We start from the raw sequence: 21,161 nt of genomic DNA, 5'->3' as shown, positions 1-21,161 counted from the left end.
GGTCTAGAGCACAGCGTAGAATTTATAAGTCTAACCTGCCTCCAAGCGCAGCTGCTACCGCTGGTCTGGAGACCACACACTGGGAATAACTGTTCTAAGTGGATCTGTGTCATGTGACCATGAGCGGGTAAAAGGCCTGATTTAGCGGTGTCTGGGCACGGGTCCTCCTCCTGCCCTCGTCCCTACCCTGAGCTCAGGCAGACCTGACCTACATTTTCTGGAAAGCTAACGGCATCACACAGGTCCCTGCGGCACTTACCCGGGAGCCAGTCCATCCCAGCAGGGCGAAGGCCCGGCGCTCGTAGGGACACAGGACCAAGTCCACGCGGATGGCCTTCCAGGTCTTTCCTTCCTGCTGGCTGTACTCGCCGCGGTCCACTCTCTGATGGTGCAACTTTAAAATCAGAAAGCATTTCTGAAAGTGATCTAAAGCATCCACCTTCCTGCTGGGCAACTTGAACTTCTCAAACGTTGACTCAATGATGTCACAGTATAACAGTAATCCCTGGAAGGAAATAGGAAGACATAGGAAGGGTCCCCAGTGGGAAGAGCCTGCAATTTTACAGTGGATTTCCTTCTTCCCTCCCTCCTTTCCTTCTTTCCTTCCTTCCTTTCTTCTTTCTTGTACTGGAGATTGAACCCAGGGCCATTCTACCTCCAGACTATATTCCAGCCCGTTTTATTTTTTATTTTGAAACAGAGTCTCACTAAGTTGCTGGTGATCTCATTAAGTTGCTGAACATGGCCTTGAATCTGCATTCCTCCTATCTCAACCTCCCAAGTACTAGGATTACAGGTGTGCACTCCCACCTCACTCCTCTAGTTCCCCATTAGTGACAGAGAGAAGCTTGTCATCCCAGCCTTAGAGGAGGAAGGGGGGATGGGAAAGACTAAGGAACCATCCAGCTTCCTACAGGCCCCTGCAGGCCTGCATTTAAACCCCCGTCTCTGCTTGGGGGCGGTAGTGTGACTGCCTTGAAACCCAGAAAGACCCATGGGAAAGGCGCCTGGTTGCCGTCTCCCCACGTCCCCATCTTGGGGCGTCTCAGCATGAGGAGGGTGGTGTCCACAGCACAGGGGCCCCAGGCAGGGAAGCAGGCAGCCCCCTTCACCAGGTCTGGCCCACAGAGCCCGGGTTGTAAGGTCAATAGGAACCTTGCATCTTTCCGGGCCTCACAGAGCAGTGGCCAGTGCAGCCGCCTCTGCCTTGTGCCTTTTCCTGGCTGGGCCTGTTGTGTCCACTCTCAGGGTTCTGGCTACCCTGTGTCCATTATTCCGAGAGGAAAAGAGGGCTTGGGAGAGCTTCACAGGTGAGCTTGGACCTGGTTCCCGAGTTGGGTCTTTATTTCCAGAACCCGTGGCTCTGGGGTCCAGTGCTGGCCACCCCTATTTTCTCTTTATCTGAGGTCTCCCCTCTCTAGCACATTAGTGAGCTTGGTCTGCACCTCAAAGATGCCAGTGACTCAGAGGAGATGAGGAGACACCAGGACAACACGGCAGGCCTCCTTGGCCACCTCTCCAGGACAGGGCCACCTGGTCTCTGGGAAGTGGCTCTCACTAGAAGGGGACAGGACCCAGGGCCCCGTGAGTGGTGCTGGCCCCAGCACTGGCCTTGCTCCCTCCACCGGGCCAGCCTGTCCCAGGGCTGATTTTGTCAGGGGCAAGGGTCCGAGCTACCGCCTCTGCTGGGCCCAGCCAGCCAGAATTAGTGGAATTCAAGGCACAGTGATACCACAGATGACTTTCTCCCAGTCTCCACAGTCTTGTTGGAGCTGAGCTCTCAGCTTTCTGGGCTTACAGGTCCTGGGACTTCTCAGTGTATGGTCCGCATTTGTTTGGATGCCCTATTGCTTCTGCATGTCAGACAGAAATGCATGGCAACTTGGGCCTTTTTTTTTTTTTCCGGTACTGGAAATTGAACCCAGGAGCATTCAACCTCCGAGATAAACCCCCAGCTGTAATTATATATATATATATATATATATATATATATATATATATATATATATATATTTTTTTTTTTTTTTTTTTTTTTTTTTGGGTCTGGGAGTGGAACCCAGGGACATTCGACCTCCGAGCTACACCCCTGCCCCATTTTTTATTCTTTATTTTGAAACCGGGTCTCACTGAGTTGCAGAGGCCTCACTAGGTAGCTGAGGGTGTCCGCGAACCGCAATCCTCCGGTCTTAGCCTCCCAAATGCTGGGATTACAAGCGTGCGCTACCACGCCCGGCTTATTCTTTATTTTGAAACAGGGTCTCACTGAGTTGCAAAAGCCCTCACTAAGTAGTAGCTGAGGCTGTCCATGAACTGCGATCCTCCTGTCTCAGCCTTTCAAATGCTGGGATTATAAGTGTGCACCACCATGCCCAGCTTGGGCCTTTTTGGTAATTGGGTAAGTGTAAATAAATAAGATAGCCAGACATGGTGGCATTTGCCTGTAATTCCAGTACTTGGAAGGCTGAGATAGGAGGATTGTAGGTTGAGGCCAGCCTTGGCAGCTTAAGGAGACCCTGTTTCAAAGTAAAAAGTAATGAGGACAGCAAGTCTGTCTCTTTCAGAGACTCTTTTTTTCTATATTAAAGTCATTAATGCAGGACATCTGAAAAAAAATTAAAAGTAATAAGTGCTCAGAGGTAGAATGCCTGTGGGTTTAATCCCCATATAAATAAAAAAGATACATTCATATTCATAATATGTTCTCTAGGACCCATGGCAGGTAAGCCTCAGTATAGGTCATATAGGTTTGTGATGAGGGGTTAGAAATAATCAAGAAATAGCCAGGCGTGGTGGCGCACGCTTGTAATCCCCGCGCTTAGGAAGCTGAGACAGGAGGATCGCACAGGTTTGAAGCCAGCCTCAGCTACTTAGTGAGGCTCTCAGCAACTTAGTGAGACCCTGTTTCCAAATAAAATATAAAAAAATAGGTCTGGGAGGATAGCCTGGAGGTAGAAAGCCCCTGGGTTCCATCCCTAGTACCACCAAAAAAAAATTATAATAATAATCAAGAATTGATTTGATGGTCATTACACAATTATGGGAAAATAATATAAAATTCAGCAGTGCTGATACAATGCTCAGTGTGCAGGCTTCTATTTTCTTATCTTTCTTTTTACCTTGTTCTCCAGGAAATTCGTCACTTTATGCAAAATTTGTTGCTCTTCATCCTCCGTTACTTCTGGGCTGGTAATTAAGAAGTCTACATCATGCCCAATCTTCTTACCCCTAATTTTAAAAAAAGTATAAAATGAAAGTTCGATTTTTAGCCCTCAGGTATTTTTTAAAAAACTACCTTTGTTTCTATACCCTATCCATAAGGTTTGCAACATGAAATGCTCATAGGTTTTTTAAAAGGGGGTCTTTTTTTGTCTTTTTGGACTGGGGATCGAACCCAGGGTGGTTCACTTGCCAGGCAAGCACTTTGCCACTGAGCTACATCCCAGCCCTCATAATTTCTTTTAAACAAATTGTGCTTGGTTGCACAAGTCTATTCCTTACAAAATAAATTTATGATGCAGACAAAAGCTATATATAGCATGTATATGATTATGTATGTGTGGGTAAAGAATAACAAAGAAGATTGTATCTTCTATATATTTTATTGTATCTGCAATACACACACACACACACAACAACAACAACAACAACAACAACCCAGCTAAGAACAGTATTCATAGCATAAGGTGGCACTCTTGGAATTATGACATAGATCAAGAAATTTTCTTAGATTCAGTCTTCTCTTACTTTCTCCTTTGTCTCAGGCCTGGCTTGTCAGAGTGGACAATAGCCACCAGGTAAGAGGGTCAGAGGGAGCGGAGGGCACTGGAGGGAAGGAGTCCCTTATGAAATGGATGCTTCCGTATCCAACTACTGCATGCACCTCTGGGAGGAATTCATTCCCTCATTCCCTCATTGATGCAACCAAGATTTCTTAGGCACCTACTTTGTGCCAGGCACTGTGCACTGATTTCAGTGAGAACTAAGCTCTAATAACTTAGCGGGGAAAAGCATGTACAGAAACACATTTCTGTAAAACTGTGTGACAAGTGATTGGCAATGTCCAGAGGACACTAAAGAGAAGTCCCTAACCCCGCACAGAAGAGGAGGGAGTCAAAGAAGGCTTTCTGGAGGAGGTAGGTCTAAACTGAGTTAGCCAAGTGACAATGTGAAGAAGGGCATTTCAAGGAGAGAATTCCAACTGAGCAGAGAGTCACAGAGGCAAGAGACAGTTCTGGGGGGTGGGGGAGACGAGCCATTTTGGGCTACTGAAACGGAATTCGAGAATGTGGAACCAGACCAAAGGTCTTTCGTCCTGTTTCGGAAGATGTTTGTGATGGGGAGCCATTGAAGGCATAAGAACAAGGGAAACAAAACAGCCGTGCTATTTACCTCCGGAACCCTCCCGTTATGGTGATGAACGCGTCGGGAAGACATGCCCAGACGGCCTCTTTAACCAGCACACTGACGGCCTCTGCTTCGGCCCTGGTCACACAGCTGACGAGGTCTTCATAATAGAGGAATCCTGAGGGGTCATGTGACAGGTGAGTGGGGAAATCGAGGAGCACATAAAGTAACCTGACTCTGCCCAGGTAGAGCTACTTGGCCACAGGCATCAACTAAACCCTGTTTCCATGGAGATATGCAGTTCATTTGCTTGGGAATTTTTCATGGTAGCAATGGTGCTTTGATTACTGGCTGAGACGCTTGCAATGTCCTAAGAAGGAGACAACTGTTTACATTCCTCAGGAATCCAAACAGTTCCAGTCTGACATCCTAATGAACAACCAACCTTCTTGATCAATAATCTGTGCCCTACTATTTTCAAAGAGTAATGCATTAAGATTTGAGATGAGGAGATTTCGAATTGGGAGGTGATGAGTTAATTTAAGGAATGAAAGTCAAGAGTGGGAGGAGGGTGGGCTTGTGTCTGAAGCCAGCTAGAAAGTGCATTCTGAGGTGTGGACTTTGCTTCTGCTCCTGGCCCCATGAAAGCTCAGGAGTATTGTGATAAAAGGCTCTGTCTGCATTCTGACCTGGCCTGGACTCACATGTAATTTCAAGGTAAATGTGACATGTTAATGCTCAAGCCTCAGAGAACCGCAAGCAAGTGAAATTAGAGTAGAAGCCAATTAGGTTTTCTTTTGTTCCCTCTCTCTCTATTTTTGCTGTGCTGGAGATTGAACCCAAAGCATTCTGTATCCAGGCAAGTGCTCTACCACTGAGCTACATCCCCAGCCAAGGTTTTTCCCGTGGGACCCAGGAATCATACTTTCAGTGTGTTCAATCAGCTCACCCTTTGGGGTACCCTAAGCTATTCCCACGGAGAACTCCATTATTTGCTGAATTGCTCCAAGAAATGCATATAACCATTCTTCCCTCACCCCACATAAGCATGATGAGATTTCTATGTAGGACTAAGAGCATTAAAGAGCTGGATGGCAATTATGGCTGATTAAATGAGTAAATGCTTCATTCACTGGACTGGAAGAGCCCATTGGAAAGAGGAAATATCCAGTTTATAAAACTAGGGAATTGGAAGCTCCTTGGATCCTAAGAGCATTCGACAAGTATTTCATCCACATAGCTTCCAGTTTCCAAGCGTTGGGAATTCTTACTGTCCTTCCAAACCATTTTCTTGCCACTTATATTGAATTCTTATGCAAATTTCTTTGAATGGCATCTCTAGAACTATAGGAATCATGCTTATTAAGTGTGCACTTTCCTGAGCCCAGAACATAAGTACAGGTAGGTATTTTTTCTTAGACTTTTATCTCCTATGTGGCATGGAATAAAGATTGTTAGCAATCGTTTAGGAATTTAAAAAATTTACAAAAGATGAATAGAGGTCTTCTGTATTAGCACTCATGGAACCCACCACAATTTGGCTTGCTCCCTTAACCATTGCTCGTGGTTTTATAACTGTTCATTTGTTTGTTCTTATGACTTACACAGAAGATGGCTGGTTACCTTCTTTTTGCCCTTGGTCTCTGGGAGAAGATTTCCTTACTTTCATATCATTAAAATGTTGATGGCTTCATAATTCTCTAGGACTCTGGAAGCCATAATTCTGGGGACTGTAACTATCTTTAGAATCACAATTATACTGCATTTCTATTGCATGTTAAAAGTACACATTTAAAGCACGCACAGTCCTTTTGACCCTATATTAGGATTTCTTCATCTTTGAAAACTTTACAGGAACCTCCATAGATGGAAGTGACCAAGCCTCCTGGAGCCCTGGGAGGCCCACCAGGCTATGAGGTGATGAAACAACTCTCACATTGCTGCACATCTTCTCTTCGCTGGCTAGAGGGTCCTGGTTGGGAAGATCAACCCTGTGTCTGGATTTCTACAATTTGCCATGTGTGTGTGTGTGTGTGTGTGTGTGTGTGTGTGTGTGTGTGTGTTGACTATATAAAGCATATTCATGATTTTGATCCAACCAGGCAACAATTCTAGTTCATTCAAGTCTATCTTTCTCCTCAGTCCTTCAGGCCAATATATCCTTCTATCCCTAACTTCTCCCCTACATTTCTTATCCAGAGAGACAACTAGGACCCAGATGTTTAGAAGAGTCTATAAGACAGGTCAGCACCTGGTTTGACATTGAGGTCGAGGGAGTCCAGCAGCCAGCAGGAAGAGAGTCTGTTTCGTGCTAGATAAAAGGCTCAGAGCTTTGCCGGCACCATCTGATCTAGTCCCCTGTTATGTACCAATGTTCTCTCCCTTTTATGATGAGGTTTAAACTAACTTGCTCAGCCGGGCGTGGTGGCGCACACCTGTTATCCCCGCACACCTGTTATCCCCGCGCTTGGGAGGCGGAGACAGGAGGATCGCACAAGTTCGAAGCCAGCCGCGCTGCATAAGAGACCCTGTTTCCAAATAAAAAAGTATAAAACAGGTCTGGGAGTGTAGCCCAGAGGTAGAAGGGCTTCCAGAAACCCCAGTACCACCACCTAAAAATAAATAAATAAATAAATAAATAAATAAATAAACTAACTAACTAACTAACTAACTTGCTCAGGATCAGGTAGCTGAGAAGTGCTGGAGCCACAGTTTGGCTTCAAGCATCAGTGTATGCCAAAAAATGTCCCAGCTCCCTACACTGAAATCCAAGAACCGCTGACTTGGCTCTCTACCAGCTCTGACCATCTCAGAGCAATTCTGCTTTTTAAGAGAGACCATTACCTGCTTTCTGCATTCGTGTAAACTTCAGGCTTTTGTCCGACTTTATTTTACTCAGAGTTCTGAACCCCATCCTGAACCATTTCTCAGATGTTTTCAATCCCACTCCAAAAACAGAGGTGAAGAGCTAGATGGGAGAGAAAGGCCTGCCATTAGTTTCCAACATAATCCCGATCACAGTGAAGTGCTGCTTTTCAAGGTCTCAGACAATGAGAAAAGTATAAGCTAGATTCTGACCCAGTTTCTCTTGACTGGGACAAGCAGGTGGGTGGTGGAATTTTGTTCCAGGTGATGACTCTTTTCATGGCATATAGTACTGAAGAAACAAAACATAAGTGAGAGGTGGGTCTGGCCTCCATGTCACCTGTGAAACCTAGTTAACAGATTGCCTGTGCTGTTGATGCATGAGCAGTCTCTTACACACCATCCTGCTCTGCTCATCTACTCCCACATTAGAAGGAGGGATGCTAGCTGGGTGTGGTGGCGCATGCTTGTAATCCCAGCATTTGGGAGGCTGAGACTGGAGGAGCGCGGTTCGCGGACAGCCTCAGCTACTTAGTGAGGTTCTCCGCAACTTAGTGAGACCCTGTTTCAAAATAAAGAATAAAAATAGGGAAGGGGGTGTAGCTTGGAGGTTGCATGATGCCCCTGGGTTCCATCCCCAGATCCGCCAAAAAAAAAAGAAAGAAAAAAAGAAAAAGAAAAGAAAAGAAAGAGGGATGCTCATGGATATAATGTCCATCATACAGATATTAAGTGGCAGAGCTCAGACTTAAACCCTGGACTATTTATACCTCAAATCTGGGCTCTTGCTCACAGCCCTGTCTTAGGCCTGTGTATCACTTCTGAACTCAAGGGACTGGCCACAATCCCTTCTACCTGCATTTCTGAGGTAGGGAAGTTGGGAGGTAACAAGCTCTGCTTCTGAGTAAGGAGGGCTGCAGCGAGGAGCTTTCCAGACACAGATCCTTGTGCCCTTATGATATCTGTAGCCATGAGTGACAAGATCTTGGAATGGAAGTTATAGCATAGCAATATGCTGGGTACCATATTTATCTAGTCATATTCTTCCTAGAACTCTGCTAAGGACTGAATTACATCCTTCCCCCACCAAAATTTATATGGTGAAGTCCTAATTCCAGCATCATGGTATTTAAATACAAGGCCTTTGGAAGGTATTTTAAATACTAAACCTTTAATTAGGTTTAGATGAAGTTGTAAGAGTGGGACCTTTATGATGGGATTTGTGCTCATATAAGAAGAGACCCCAAGGTAGAGCTCAGAGGTAGCATGCCCCTGAGTTTAATTTCCCAGTGAAGATGAGGAGGAAGGTGAAGACAGAGGAGGAGGAGGAGGAGGAGGAGGAGGAGGAGGAGAAGAGAGGAGGAGGAGGAGGAGGAGGAAGAGGAGCCACTATCCCAAAGAGTTTGCTCACCTATTTTTCTGCCATGTGAAGACATAGCAAGAAAGCAGCCATCTGAAGGTCAGAAAGAGAGCCCTCAATAGATCCTGACCATGCCGGCACCTTGATCTAGAACTTTCAGCCTCCAAAACTGGGAGAAAATAATTTTCTATTGTTTAAGCTCCCCAATAATTGGCATTTTGTTAGAGCAATCCAAACTGACTAATATAACCTGCCAGAATAAGTAATAAGATTAACTGAACAACCATTTTCAACAAACATCTAAAATCACTTACTTTGAAGGACTGATAGCGTTCATCATTTAACACAGCTTTAACTTCAGAACTTTCTCCATCTTCAATGATTTCCTAGACGGACAGTTGAAAACATATTTTAAGTTTGTAACACTGGACAATCACAATGTAGGACTCTCAAATGTACAGATCTAGTATATCAATTTCTCATGAAATGCGGACCCATTGTCTGCAGGATGTTTTCTTAGCTAATAGAGAGCAAACAGGAATTACCCTGTAATCTAAAATCCTAACTCATCATATATTGAAAGATCCCTCTACAATCCTCACGGATAAAGAGAGAATTATTGGGGTTCAAATCTACAGAACCCCAAACAAAAATATTTGCTGTCAAACACATGTCCAAATATTTGTGATGACTCTCTCATAAATGAGTGTGAACTTGCTAAAACAAATTTAAAAAGAGGACTTTTCCATTGATTAGGTTAATCTTGGACCCAGTCCATGTTCAAGCCCTTACCATGTCTAGCTCCACACCACCTTCTTCTAAATAGAGTTGGGATATTTCCTTGAGTAATGTAGTGGCACTTGACTATACTGAGACTTCCTACAGGAGCACCAGCTGGCCTTTGCTACGGAATCCTTAGGCATTGTTCAGTACAGAAACTCTGTCCCAGCTCTCTCCCTGGACACGCAGGTGAGATGCAGAGTCAGGGTCCCTGCACACCTCGCACAGCCCTGGAGGGGAGGAGCCCTGAGTGGGATTGCTCCTTCCACTCAGCCTGTTGGAAGTGAGACCACCCTGGGGTCTTCCACTGTAGGGGATAACAATAGAGGAGACCTCTTCTTTTTCCACAGGCTGGCCCCACATCGCTCCTGCTGTGATAGTATTGGGGAAAGGATCATCCATCTCTTTCTTTGTAGATACAGATAGATATATCTATAGATAGATTTATCATATGTAGATATATGTTGAGATCAATAGAGTCATGAATACCTTAGGTATGTAATTGACAGGAAATCTGTTCTCTCTCTCCTTATTTATTAAGAGTGGGACAGATTCCACTATACCCTTACCTCTATGATACACTTCACCTTGTCCCCCAGGCAGGGAATTCCCTCTGTGTCCTTCATGCTGACAATAGCAAAGGGCAGAGATTTCAGTACCGAAGCTGCTCTCATGAACGCCACACAAGAGCCTTCATTCTCTTGAAACTCACAGTTTTCTGCCAGTGTCTCCAGGGCCTCCTGAGAATAAAGACAGATAAATGTGAGGGCTCTTTTTGAGCCCTGGAGCCACCGGTCACTGGCAAATGTCTCTTGCTCTCCTTTACATGTTGGAATGTCACCCAATTGCCTCCATGAAGGTAAGGATGAGGCCTTAGTATCTTTGCCCCCTGCCAATGTGGGATCCCAGGAAGTTGAGCTGAAAAGACAGGTCAAGTGTATTGCAAGGAAACTGAGTTTGCTGACGATGTACAGTCAGGAATGACTTAACCAACAAATGACCTGGCGCTTGCCACAACCCGCCAGTCACGACTGGGCATGACCTTCCCTCACTGCTGTCTTCCCATCAGACCACAGCCAGGGTCCTGCAGTGACCTCTGCTTGGCAAATCCTTTAGAATATACATCAAACAGCCAGCACGTCCTCTAAGCTTGCTGACTGAATGGGTGTGCTCATGGGTTGGACAGAACCAAAGCCAAGGTCATTCAAAGAGGGGCACGTTTGCATTGCTAATGGAGGAGGCAGCTGCAGGCTGTGACACCATGCTCAATAGACTACAGTGCCCTCATCTAGAAATAAGATGCTTTGTAGTTGGCATACTGCTGTATGTTTTATCCAGGCGACCGCTCACCACTAGGCTGGGGACAAGCAGTTGTGGGCTTGTTAAGGTCCTTTGAGACACTCGGGGCTGGGTGGGGCTTTAGCAATGATGATCTGGCTAATATCTTATTACGGGATTAAGAAGCCGAGGTTCAGAGAGAGGAACTGACCTACCCAGGCTATTAATACCAGGCTGGAATCTAGGCTTCCCACAAAGGCTGATGTGGCACCATGGCTGTTTCTACATGGTCTGCTTTTACTATATTTTAGATTAAATACACTATTTGGTCTTTCAGGACAATGGCCTTTGGCAAGTGTTGTGCTCATTAGTGACAACTCTCAATAAGTAGTGTTCTACCATTTCTGCAGAATATAGTCCAAATGTGTTTGTTCATTTCCAAGAACCCAATTTTTTTTTTTTTTTTTTTTGGTGGTACTGGGGTTCCTGGAAGCCCTTCTACCTCCGGGCTACACTCCCAGACCTATTTTATATTTTTGAAACAGGGTCTCCTAAGCCAGCGCGCGCGGCTGGCTTCGAACCTGCGCGATCCTCCTGTCTCCGCCTCCCAAGCGCGGGGATTACAAGCGTGCGCCACCACGCCCGGCCTCCAAGAACCCAATTTTTGACAGGAAAAAAAAAAAACACAAAAAAACCAAGAGGTCAGTCTAGGGGGGGAGTACATGTGGAGAAACCTTTCCCAGATTTCCAGAAAAATCAGAATTTAACTTGTAGAACCATTGAAAGAGGCTGCAAGCCCTTCCTTTGCTGTAGGTGTTGAAGGGAAGCCCCATTACCGTGAAAATGCAGTTACAGTTGTTTAAAGTGGTTCTTCTCTGACATGCATACTGAGAGATCTTTTGTAAGGCAGGTGGTGGAAGCTTCTGGAGGCCTGGGTTGGAGGCAGCAGTGGAAAAGTCCCTTCTCACCTAAACAAATGCATAAGGATCTATTTAAATGACAACAAATAGTAATCACAATAGATAAACATGAAGAAAAGGATTGGAGGAAGCCATCTCTAGAGGAAAACAAAATTATAGGATCCTCAAATATTTGAATTTGTTATTGCTAACTTGTATTATTTTGAAACCAGAAAATAAAAAACATAAAAAAAGAACCCATTGGCTTATCATTTTTCTTTTCAGTGAACTTATGGTCCAAGCCTCTTCTCAAACACTCTGACACTACTGGTTAATTGAGAACTTAACTTTATTTTTCTTTCCAAATGATCACAGAAAAAAAAAAAAAAAAAAAAAAAAAAAAAAGGAATCCTCTACTTTTCTGGCTTCCATAACATCCAGACTTAAATATTTCTAAACATTAGTGTTATATATTAAAAATCATAGTACTATCTATTCAGTTTAAGTTATTTTATATGCATGTTAATTCCAAATTCTTCATGCCATCGTATGAGGTGAACATTGTTATATCACAGAGGACAAAACTGAAGCTCAGCAAAGCTAAGTGATTTGCCCATGGTCACACAGGAGGTAGGCAGGAAATCTGGGGTTTAACACAGGTCTATGGATTCTAAAGCCCATGTTCTTAACCATCAAGCAAAGGGCATGACGATCACAACCAGAACACTTACAATGAGCTGGTGTTTTCCTGTCATCTCTACAGGTTTCCCCGCTCCCAGGCAGTCATTCAGCCAGGAGATGTCCAGGAGTTCTAGCTGGGAGCTGGCTTTGATGTTCTGAACCTGAAGCCATTGCAGAACATCCGAACCTGAGTTGTTCTCTGCTACAATGTGGGTGACAGAGTCACTGGAAAATGCAAGGCAAGGTTATTACCTAAAGGATCTTTTGAAGTCAAAAGCTCTCCTCTCTCCTTGGATTTCTGTGTGGTCCATGAGATGGAGAAAGATGCCCATTAGACCTGACCTTAGGCCCCCGGGGAGTCAGGCCTTCCTGCAAGGGAATCCTCTCAATTTTAACAAGTGAAACAACAGTGGTCTATATCATGTGTCAGAAGGAAGAAAAATTAACACATTTATTAAGAGGATTGTGGTATTAGTAGGAAACCAAGGTCCAGGAAAGATAGACGATGGAATCATTCTTAAAGTAGCACCTAGCTTTCTAGGTGTGGCTTGGTGAACCACTTCATTTTTATTTGTGGAGTATTTTAATCCAATAGCTCTCAAGCTTGTTTGACTGTGACTCACAGTTAGAAGTACACTTTATATCATGACCCAAAATTCAAATAGAAATAGTTATACATGCAGATATGCTTATTGGTCTTAGTCCATGGGCTGCTATAGCAAAATGCCTTAGATGGGGTAATTTATAAACAGGAGAAGTTTGTGCTCACAGTTTCAGAGGGTGGGAAGTCCAGGGTCAAAGTGCTGGGAGATTCAGTGTCTGCTGAGGACTCAGGCCTCAAAAAGGGCACCTGCTAGGTCTCCTCTTAAAAGCATTAGTCCATCCACCAGTGTGGAGCCCTCAGGACTGAATCCCTTGCCAAAGGTCCCATCTAATGCCATCACTGTGGGGATTACATTTCAGTGTAAAATTCTGGGTGGACACAAACATTCAAAGCATAGCGACATTCCACTAAACTGATTTCACAACCCATTCTTAACCATTCACTATTAGTCTGTAGGACATGTTGCTTTGTATGTTTTGAAGCATCTCCCTGGGGTGCAAGACAAGCAGGGATCTTTTCCACAACAACTACTGGACACTTACCATGGTTCAGTCACTGACCAAGCAATTTGCGTGTATCATCTCACTTAACAGTCACAGAGCTCTCCAAGTAAATCTTATGTCAGTCACACGTCAAATATGAGAAAACTCTTACACAGATGTTAGGTGACATCTTGAAGATGACACAGCTGTTGAGCGATACTTACCGTTTTTTTTTAATTTTCTTGTTTAGGACAGGAATGTGATCACTAGTTTTGAACACATTTTCATAATTAGCCTCATATCACTGAACTCAATGATTCTGAAGGCCCTTTCAGTTCAAACTGTCTAGAAATCTGGGGGACGGCTAGGGAAAACCAGGCATCCAAGAGAAAAATAGAATTCTTTTCACTTCCCTTTCCATTTTCCTTCCTTGAGTCTTTTTTCTTCACCTTTTATTGATTGACTTTTCAATCTACTGGGCATTTTATTTTATTTATTTATTATTATTATTATTATTATTATTTTTTTTTTTTTTTTTTTTTTGCTCACTATCGTATGCACAGCCCAGGTTCCTAGTGGTGGTGGTGATAGTGGGAGAGGGTTTGGATTCCAAAGAAGAAAAAGGAAGTTCCTGGGCAATAGTATCTTCCATGAAACAGATGGTTAGCAGTGTGAGCTGTGACAACGCACGAGGCATGGACAAGGCCTGCGAGAAGGAGAAGAACTTGGTGTGACCAGGAGAAGCAGATGGCTTTGTGGAAGAGCTGGGATTTGTGTCTGGTCCAGATGGAGGGATAGGAATAAGGTATCTGGAAGGCAGAACCTTGAATTCTCCTGGAAAAAGGGGTCTGGAGGCTACAGGGACGGAAAAGGAATGGCTGGGAAGGAGTGGCGAGGTTATGTTGGGAAGTAGTTGTGGAAATGGCTGAGTCAGTAGGAGCAGCAACATCATAGAGTCATAAGTCTCTTCCAAAAGGTTCTTCTTTTCTGAGATATGAAGCCAATGAAGGCTTTTGGAATCAGAAAATTAGCACTGCAGTATTATTCTAAAAGATTAACCTGGTATACACAATGATTCGGAAGGAAGAAGGGCGGGAAAGGGGCACTTGGGGATCCTAGGGGGATAAAATAATAAACCAAGGCCAGGCATGGAGGTACATGCTTTTAATCCCAGGACTTGGGAGGCTGAGACAATTAGCCTGAAACAATTTCTTTTTTTCGGGGGGTAACTAGTCCTTTGCCATAAGCACTTTATGAAATGCAAATTTAGAAGGTGATCTATATTCTGGCCCAGTCTGCATTTCACGTTGTCTTGTGTTGCAGATCCTTTCCATGTGGCCATGTGGGTCTGACCTGGATGTGCTCCCTCAGGCTGGGGTTGTCATCAGGCCCTGGCACACAGTTCCATCTCCTGAGCCCTCACCACGCAGTGTACCAGGAATCTCGCTCCCTGCAGCGTGCCCCACGGACAGTTTCTTATTGCTGGGCTGTGGCGTGTTCTTGTCACTTTGCAGGTACAAGAGCTCCTCTCTGCTCCATGCTCTCCAGTATTAAAAATATTAGTGATATAGGAGCATTACCATGTGTCAGATACTATGGTAGGTGCATTTTACACATTACCTCATTTAATTATCAATAATGCTATAAGATAGGTATTATCATCCCCATCTAAAAATGAGATGAGAGAACCCTGGAGACCTTGAAAGCTTCAGCCTGTTAATAACTGGCAGAGCGGGGATCTGATCAAGGGTCTGCTTTAATCCAAAGCCTGTGTGTGTGAGCCTCTGCAAGTTGCCCGTCTGGGACTTTGCGCTTATTCCAGGGCCGTGGAGGGAGCCACTCCTCTCCCTTCCTTTGGCAGAAGGGATAAGTTCTGAATGTGTATCATATTAATAAGAAAACTAATTTCCTCCAGAAGGCAGAAATATACATGGAATAGCACTTCCCATTATGCTTGTAGACCACGGCCACATAGAATTTACGTTTTGCTATTTTATACCCAATGTATGGGTTGCAATAAGACGACAGGGCATGTAGAGCTGCCCCAGAACACCCAAAAAGGTTGCTATAGCTACACAGCAAGGTGGAGGATCCACGGGGAGGCTGCCAGGCTCTCTGGGCTCTGGGTTTTGCCCAAATCTCTGGGAGGTGTGAAGGGGGAGCCCCGGGGCTCGCCTCGCTCCCTTGCCAGCCGCTCTCACCATATTCTCCCCTAGGGTGCCTCTGGACACAGCCCTGGCTCTGACAGGGACAGTGGAATCCTGGGCTGAGGGAAGAGCTGCTGTAACAGAACAAGCGGTGAGCGGGCATGATGCCGCACGCTTGTCATCCCAGCACTTGGGAGGCTGAGACAGGAGAATCCAGGTTCGCGGACAGCCTCAGCTACTTAGTGAGGTCCTTCCCAACTCAGTGAGACCCTGTTTCAAGATGAAGAATAAAAAATTGGGCTGGGGGTGTAGCTCGGAGGGAGAATGTCCCTGGGTTCCATTCTCAGTACTGCAAAAAAAAAAAAAAAAAAAAAAAAAAGAAAGAAAGAAAAAAAGAACAAGCAGTAAATACTGATATATACAAAATAAAAGGCTAAAAAGAAACAGTCCAAACTCTTAGCAAAAATGATTATAACTGCACACACATAGATATTCTTCCTGAATGCTCCCAACCACCATACGAGGTGAACAATATAATTTCAGAGGAGACAGCCGTGGCGTAGAGATGTTTCATGCAGCTAGGACTCAGCCCCAGGTGTGCCTGACTCCAGCAACCTTTTAACGTTCTATGAAACTGTGGTTAGACCCTGAAGGGAGGTTTTGTTTGTTTGTTTGAGATACTCTTCTGTATTTCCAAGTTCTGTCACCAGCTCTGTAATACCATTTTTCTACTTAGAAAAACAATGCACATGAATGTTGTTTATACAAGTGCAAATAAATCTGGAGTAACACTGAGTTGTAATAGCTGAGAGAAACTCTTTGGAGTCTCCCCAGCCACTTCCCAAGACCCCAAGGTGCTGCTGAGGTGGCTGCTCATGGAATTTCAGTGGATTCAACTCTCAACTGGTTTCCTAGCTGTGATCAATTACTAATGTCTTGGACTATGTTTTGGAGGGCTTCAGCCAATTGCTGCAAATCTGGGGTGGGAATCTTCTTTCTACAGGGAAGAGGATTCAGGGCCTCCTCCTTCAGCTAATGATTAACCTTCATTTGCTTGGCTTATTCCTTGGTGTCCTTGAGGGCCGGCACAATGATGTCCTCTCTAGGTTATAATTAAACCTAGTGCCCAGCACAGAGCCAGGCTTAGTCGATGGATGTTAGTAGAATGAATCAAAGGATGAAGTAACCAAGACCACTAAAGGAATGTTGCTCAAACCCTAATGTTTACCAGAGATATGCAGAAAGTTAGGTTGAGATTCAGATTCCTGACGCCAATTAGAATGGCAATTATCAAGAATATAAACAATAGATGCTGATGAGGATGTGGGGAAATGGGAGCTCGTTTGCCCTGTCTGTGGGACTGTAAATTAGTACGATCGCCATGGAGATCAGTATGGAGGTTTCTCAAAAGACTAGAAATGGAACTATCATATAGCCCAGCTATATCACCCCTTGATATTTTTCCTGAAAAATTAAAATTAGAAGACTATAGTGATACGTGCACACCCATGCTTACTTGTAGCAGCACAATTCACAACAGGCAAATTATGGAGCCAACCTGGGCATTTGTCAACAGATGAATGGGTAAAAAATGTGGTATACATGCACAATGATATTTTAATCAGCCATAAAAAACAAAATTATGTCCTTTGCTGGAAAATGGATGGACCTAGAGAATATTATGCTAGGTGAGACCAGCCAGTCTCAGAAAGTCAAAGGTCATACGTTTCCTCTCATATGTGGAAGAGAGAAAAGAGGAAACAAGAGGGACTTCAGTGAACTGAGGAGAGAGACCAGTAGAATAGTGGAGGGGTTGGGAGAGGGAGATGGGGAGGAGACAAAGGAGTCTCCAGAAAGGAAGCAGTTCAAAGAATGTCACACCCACATTTCCAGTCTCATTAATATGTATGAGGAGGGAGGAAGGGGAAGCAGGGTGGGATACAGAGGGAAACACATCAAGTGATGTGGGCAGGTGTGAATGTGTCACCATGAGCCTCGCTATGATGCATAGTTACAGCGCATCAATAGAAATATACATGTACACCTTTGTATACTTTAAATATAAAGATAAATATTTATATATTATATTCATGTATAACATATAAACTATTAAAGTTAAGATACTTTATTTAAAGATGTTTATATAAAATTTATGTTCATATTTTAATAGAATTATTTAGATATTTAGATATAAATATATATATTTATATATACTTTTATTGGTACATTGTATATATATCATGTATATATACATATCTCTATATCTCTATAGATACATATATGTCTATGTTATATATATCTGCATGAATATGTATATGTATTGTGTATTATAAACATATCTATATAATATATATATTATATATATATATATATATATATATAGAGAGAGAGAGAGAGAGAGAGAGAGAGAGAGAGAGACCTCTCTCCACAGATCCAATAATCCTCTTGTCTCAGCTTCTCTATGAGAGAGAGAGAGGTGGGACCCAGTGGGGAGTAAGTAGGTCACTGGGAGCACTGCCCTCTGAGGAAGTTAATATAGTTCTTGTGAAACCTGATGAATTTACCCAAGAATGAGTTGCTCTGAGCAAGCCAGACCTCTCCCTTCTCTGGCTTCCTGACTCATCATATGGTCACTCCCATACGTGTGCCTGCCATTATGATGCAATCTGCCATGAGGCCTCACCAGAATACAGCAGAAGCTGGTGCCATGCTCTGGGACCTCCAGAACTGTGAGCTAAATAAACCTCTTTTTGTTATAAATTATCCAGCCTTGGGTATTTTGTTATAGCAATGGAAAACAGACTAAGTTGCATCTACTGACCAAACACCTTCAGATGACTGTCTAAGAAAGAACTAGAACTTCCTACATGAGACCCTAGCATCCCAGAGTGAGCATTCCAGGTGAGACCCTCAAGGCCTTTTAAGACGCAGCTTCAAAACTTACATGTTGAGCCTGGCGTGGTGGCACAGGCTTGTAATCCCTGCGCTTGGGAGGTGGAGACAGGAGGATCACGCAGGTTCGAAACCAGCCGCGCTGGTGTAAGAGACCCTGTTTCAAAACTATAAAATAGGTCTGGGAGTGTAGCCCCGAGGTAGAAGGGCTTCCAGGAACCCCAGTACCACCAAAAAAAAAAAAAAACAAACAAACAACAAAAAACAAAAAACTTACATGTTGTCACCTCCACTGTACCCTATTGGTTGAAGCTGTCACTGGATCTCCCGGATACAAGGGAAGGAAAATAGTTCCTGCCTCTGCATGGAAGCAACTATACATTTATTTATTTATTTATTTATTTATTTATTTATTTATTTATTTATTTGGTGGTACTGGGGTTCCTGGAAGCCCTTCTACCTCCGGGCTACAATCCCAGACCTATTTTTACATTTTTATTTGGAAACAGGGTCTCCTAAGCCAGCGCGTGGCTGGCTTCGAACCTGCGCGATCCTCCTGTCTCTGCCTCCCAAGCGCGGGGATGACAAGCGTGCGCCGCGACGCCCGGCGAGCAACTATATTTTAAAAGTGCTCACAGCCGGTGCTGAGAAACACCTTCCAACGGTTCCAGTCTAGATGTGATCCCCACGCTGGCTCCTGGGCTCGGTGACAGTGGTGTGTTTTACAATGTGTTACTCATTTCCCTGCAGGCTCAGGAGAGCATTTTAAGGGGTGCATAGCTGAACATTTCAAAAGTTTATGTGTTTATTCATATTTACATTTCTAAATTATGCAAACAGACTCTGAATTTTGTGGATATTATTTCTTATGACAAGGCTAATTTATTTTTCCTTTGGTGGTACTGGAGTTTCTGGAAACCCTTCTGCCTCCAGGCTACACTCCCAGACCTATTTTATATTTTTTATTTGGAAACAGGGTCTCTTAAGCCAGCGCGGCTGGCTTCGAACCAGCGCGATCCTCCTGTCTCCGCCTCCCAAGCACGGGGATTACAAGCGTGCGCCACCACGCCCGGCACAAGGCTAAATTTTTTAATGATTAAATTTAGGGACAATTAGAAGAAAAATATCAAGGAGAGGGAGAATTGAGGGAAGTTGGATGACAGATACCAAAGTACCGTTAGCTAGGAGGAATATGTTCTAGTGTTCACCTCTACAGCACGGTCTGAGTTTGGTTCTCAAAAGTCTATGGTAAACTTTATGAAGAACTAGAAGAGAGAAACAGTGCGGTTCCAAACACAAAGAAGTGATAAATGTATGAGGATTTGGAAACACTAATTACCTGATTTGATAGTTACATCTTGTGTGCATGTATTGGATTATTATTATTATTATTGGTGTGATACTAGGGATTGAACGTAGGGGCCTTCTACCTTTGAGCTACACCCCAGCTCTATTTTATTTTTTACTTTGAAACAGGCTCTCACTAAGCTATGGAGGGCTGTGCTAAGTTGCTGACACTAGATTCCAACCTGCAATCCTCCTGTTTCAACCTCCCACGTATTGGGATTTCAGGCATACACCACCATACCCGATTTGTATTGGATGATCATATCATATTTCCATAAATATGTGTAATTATTATGTATCAGCTAAAAGATAAAAATATAATTTTACATGTAAGGTTTTTTTTTGTGGTACTGGGGTTCCTGGAAGCCCTTCTATCTCCGGGCTACACTCCCAGACCTATTTTTACATTTTTATTTGGAAACAGGGTCTCCTAAGCCAGTGCGCGCGGCTGGCTTCGAACCTGCGCGATCCTCCTGTCTCTGCCTCCCAAGCGCGGGGATTACAAGCGTGCGCCACCACACCCAGCTTACATGTAAGTTTAAAAGACATTGTAAGAATTACACATGTGACATTTAGATGTTCAGAAGCCCTGGATTATGGAGCTGGCTCATAAGTCTTAATTCTGAATGTTTTCATAGATACCGATTTCCCTGTTCTTTCAGCCTTTCTTTTTCTAGCAGGTCCAGCCTCTCTCCCTAGAATTAGAAAAACCCTCCATGAGGAAAGATGCAGCCATCCTTCATTGTCTAGAGACAAACCCTCCTTCAGCCCCAGTCTGACTTTCTCTGCCCTCAGAGATGGTCACCTGCCTTTATCAGTGTCTTTACAACTGTTTTGTTTCCTGGGACAGGTTACCTTTGACTCTTCTCAGCTGATGTAGGACTTATTTTGTAAACAGTCACTTTAGACATTTACAGTGAAACTGAACTGTTTACTGTTTTAAAAACCTGCCAATTTCCCTTAGCAATGATGTATGTCAGACTCCTTGAAAAAAAAATTCAAAGCAATTTTACTTGGTTTTATCCCATACTCTTACTAGTACCAATAAAGATAGTCTCTTGCCTTGAATTTGTGACTGACCTTAAATGGAATTGTAAATTTGTCATTAATTTAAGGCCCTACATTTTGAAATAGAAAGTATTTTTAACTAGAGTGAGGGTAAAATTCCCATCCCATACTATTGCATTTATAGAAAGTCTTTATTAGGTTGCTAATAACAAAATCAATACTCATGCATTATAGGAAAAAATAATTTTAATTACAAAAATTACTCTTGGTAAATGCCAGCTCTTTAGGTTGGTTTTTATATTTACCAGATAAATTATCCTCTGACCAAATATTTCTTGAAGGCTATTGTGTGTAAGAACATTGTCTAAGTTCTATGACGGAGGTCTATCGGGTGGCCGGCCACACGGGGTAAGGGAGTGGCACTAGATGAGCTGAGGCTTGGGAGTGGACCCTAGGCCAAGACTTCAGGGAGCA

General features: G+C 43.7%; 1 protein-coding gene across 1 annotated transcript in view; it reads right to left on the bottom strand.

Annotated features, from left to right (window-relative positions):
- Positions 1-21,161, bottom strand: part of DNTT (DNA nucleotidylexotransferase) — a gene marked incomplete at both ends in the record, with an annotated part of 33,056 nt that overhangs the window by 5,703 nt on the left and 6,192 nt on the right. The window contains 8 exons of the mRNA XM_080694001.1: positions 260-505; positions 3,117-3,225; positions 4,390-4,522; positions 7,189-7,312; positions 8,884-8,955; positions 9,919-10,089; positions 11,464-11,595; positions 12,258-12,432. Of these exons, the coding sequence (XP_080550127.1) occupies positions 260-505; positions 3,117-3,225; positions 4,390-4,522; positions 7,189-7,312; positions 8,884-8,955; positions 9,919-10,089; positions 11,464-11,595; positions 12,258-12,432 (1,162 nt within the window). The remainder of the gene's footprint in view (positions 1-259; positions 506-3,116; positions 3,226-4,389; positions 4,523-7,188; positions 7,313-8,883; positions 8,956-9,918; positions 10,090-11,463; positions 11,596-12,257; positions 12,433-21,161) is intronic.

This window comes from Muscardinus avellanarius (assembly GCF_963383645.1).
Source record: "Muscardinus avellanarius genome assembly, chromosome: 4".
In the NCBI taxonomy this organism is placed as follows: domain Eukaryota; kingdom Metazoa; phylum Chordata; class Mammalia; order Rodentia; family Gliridae; genus Muscardinus; species Muscardinus avellanarius.
This window is presented reverse-complemented; position numbering and strand designations above follow the sequence as displayed.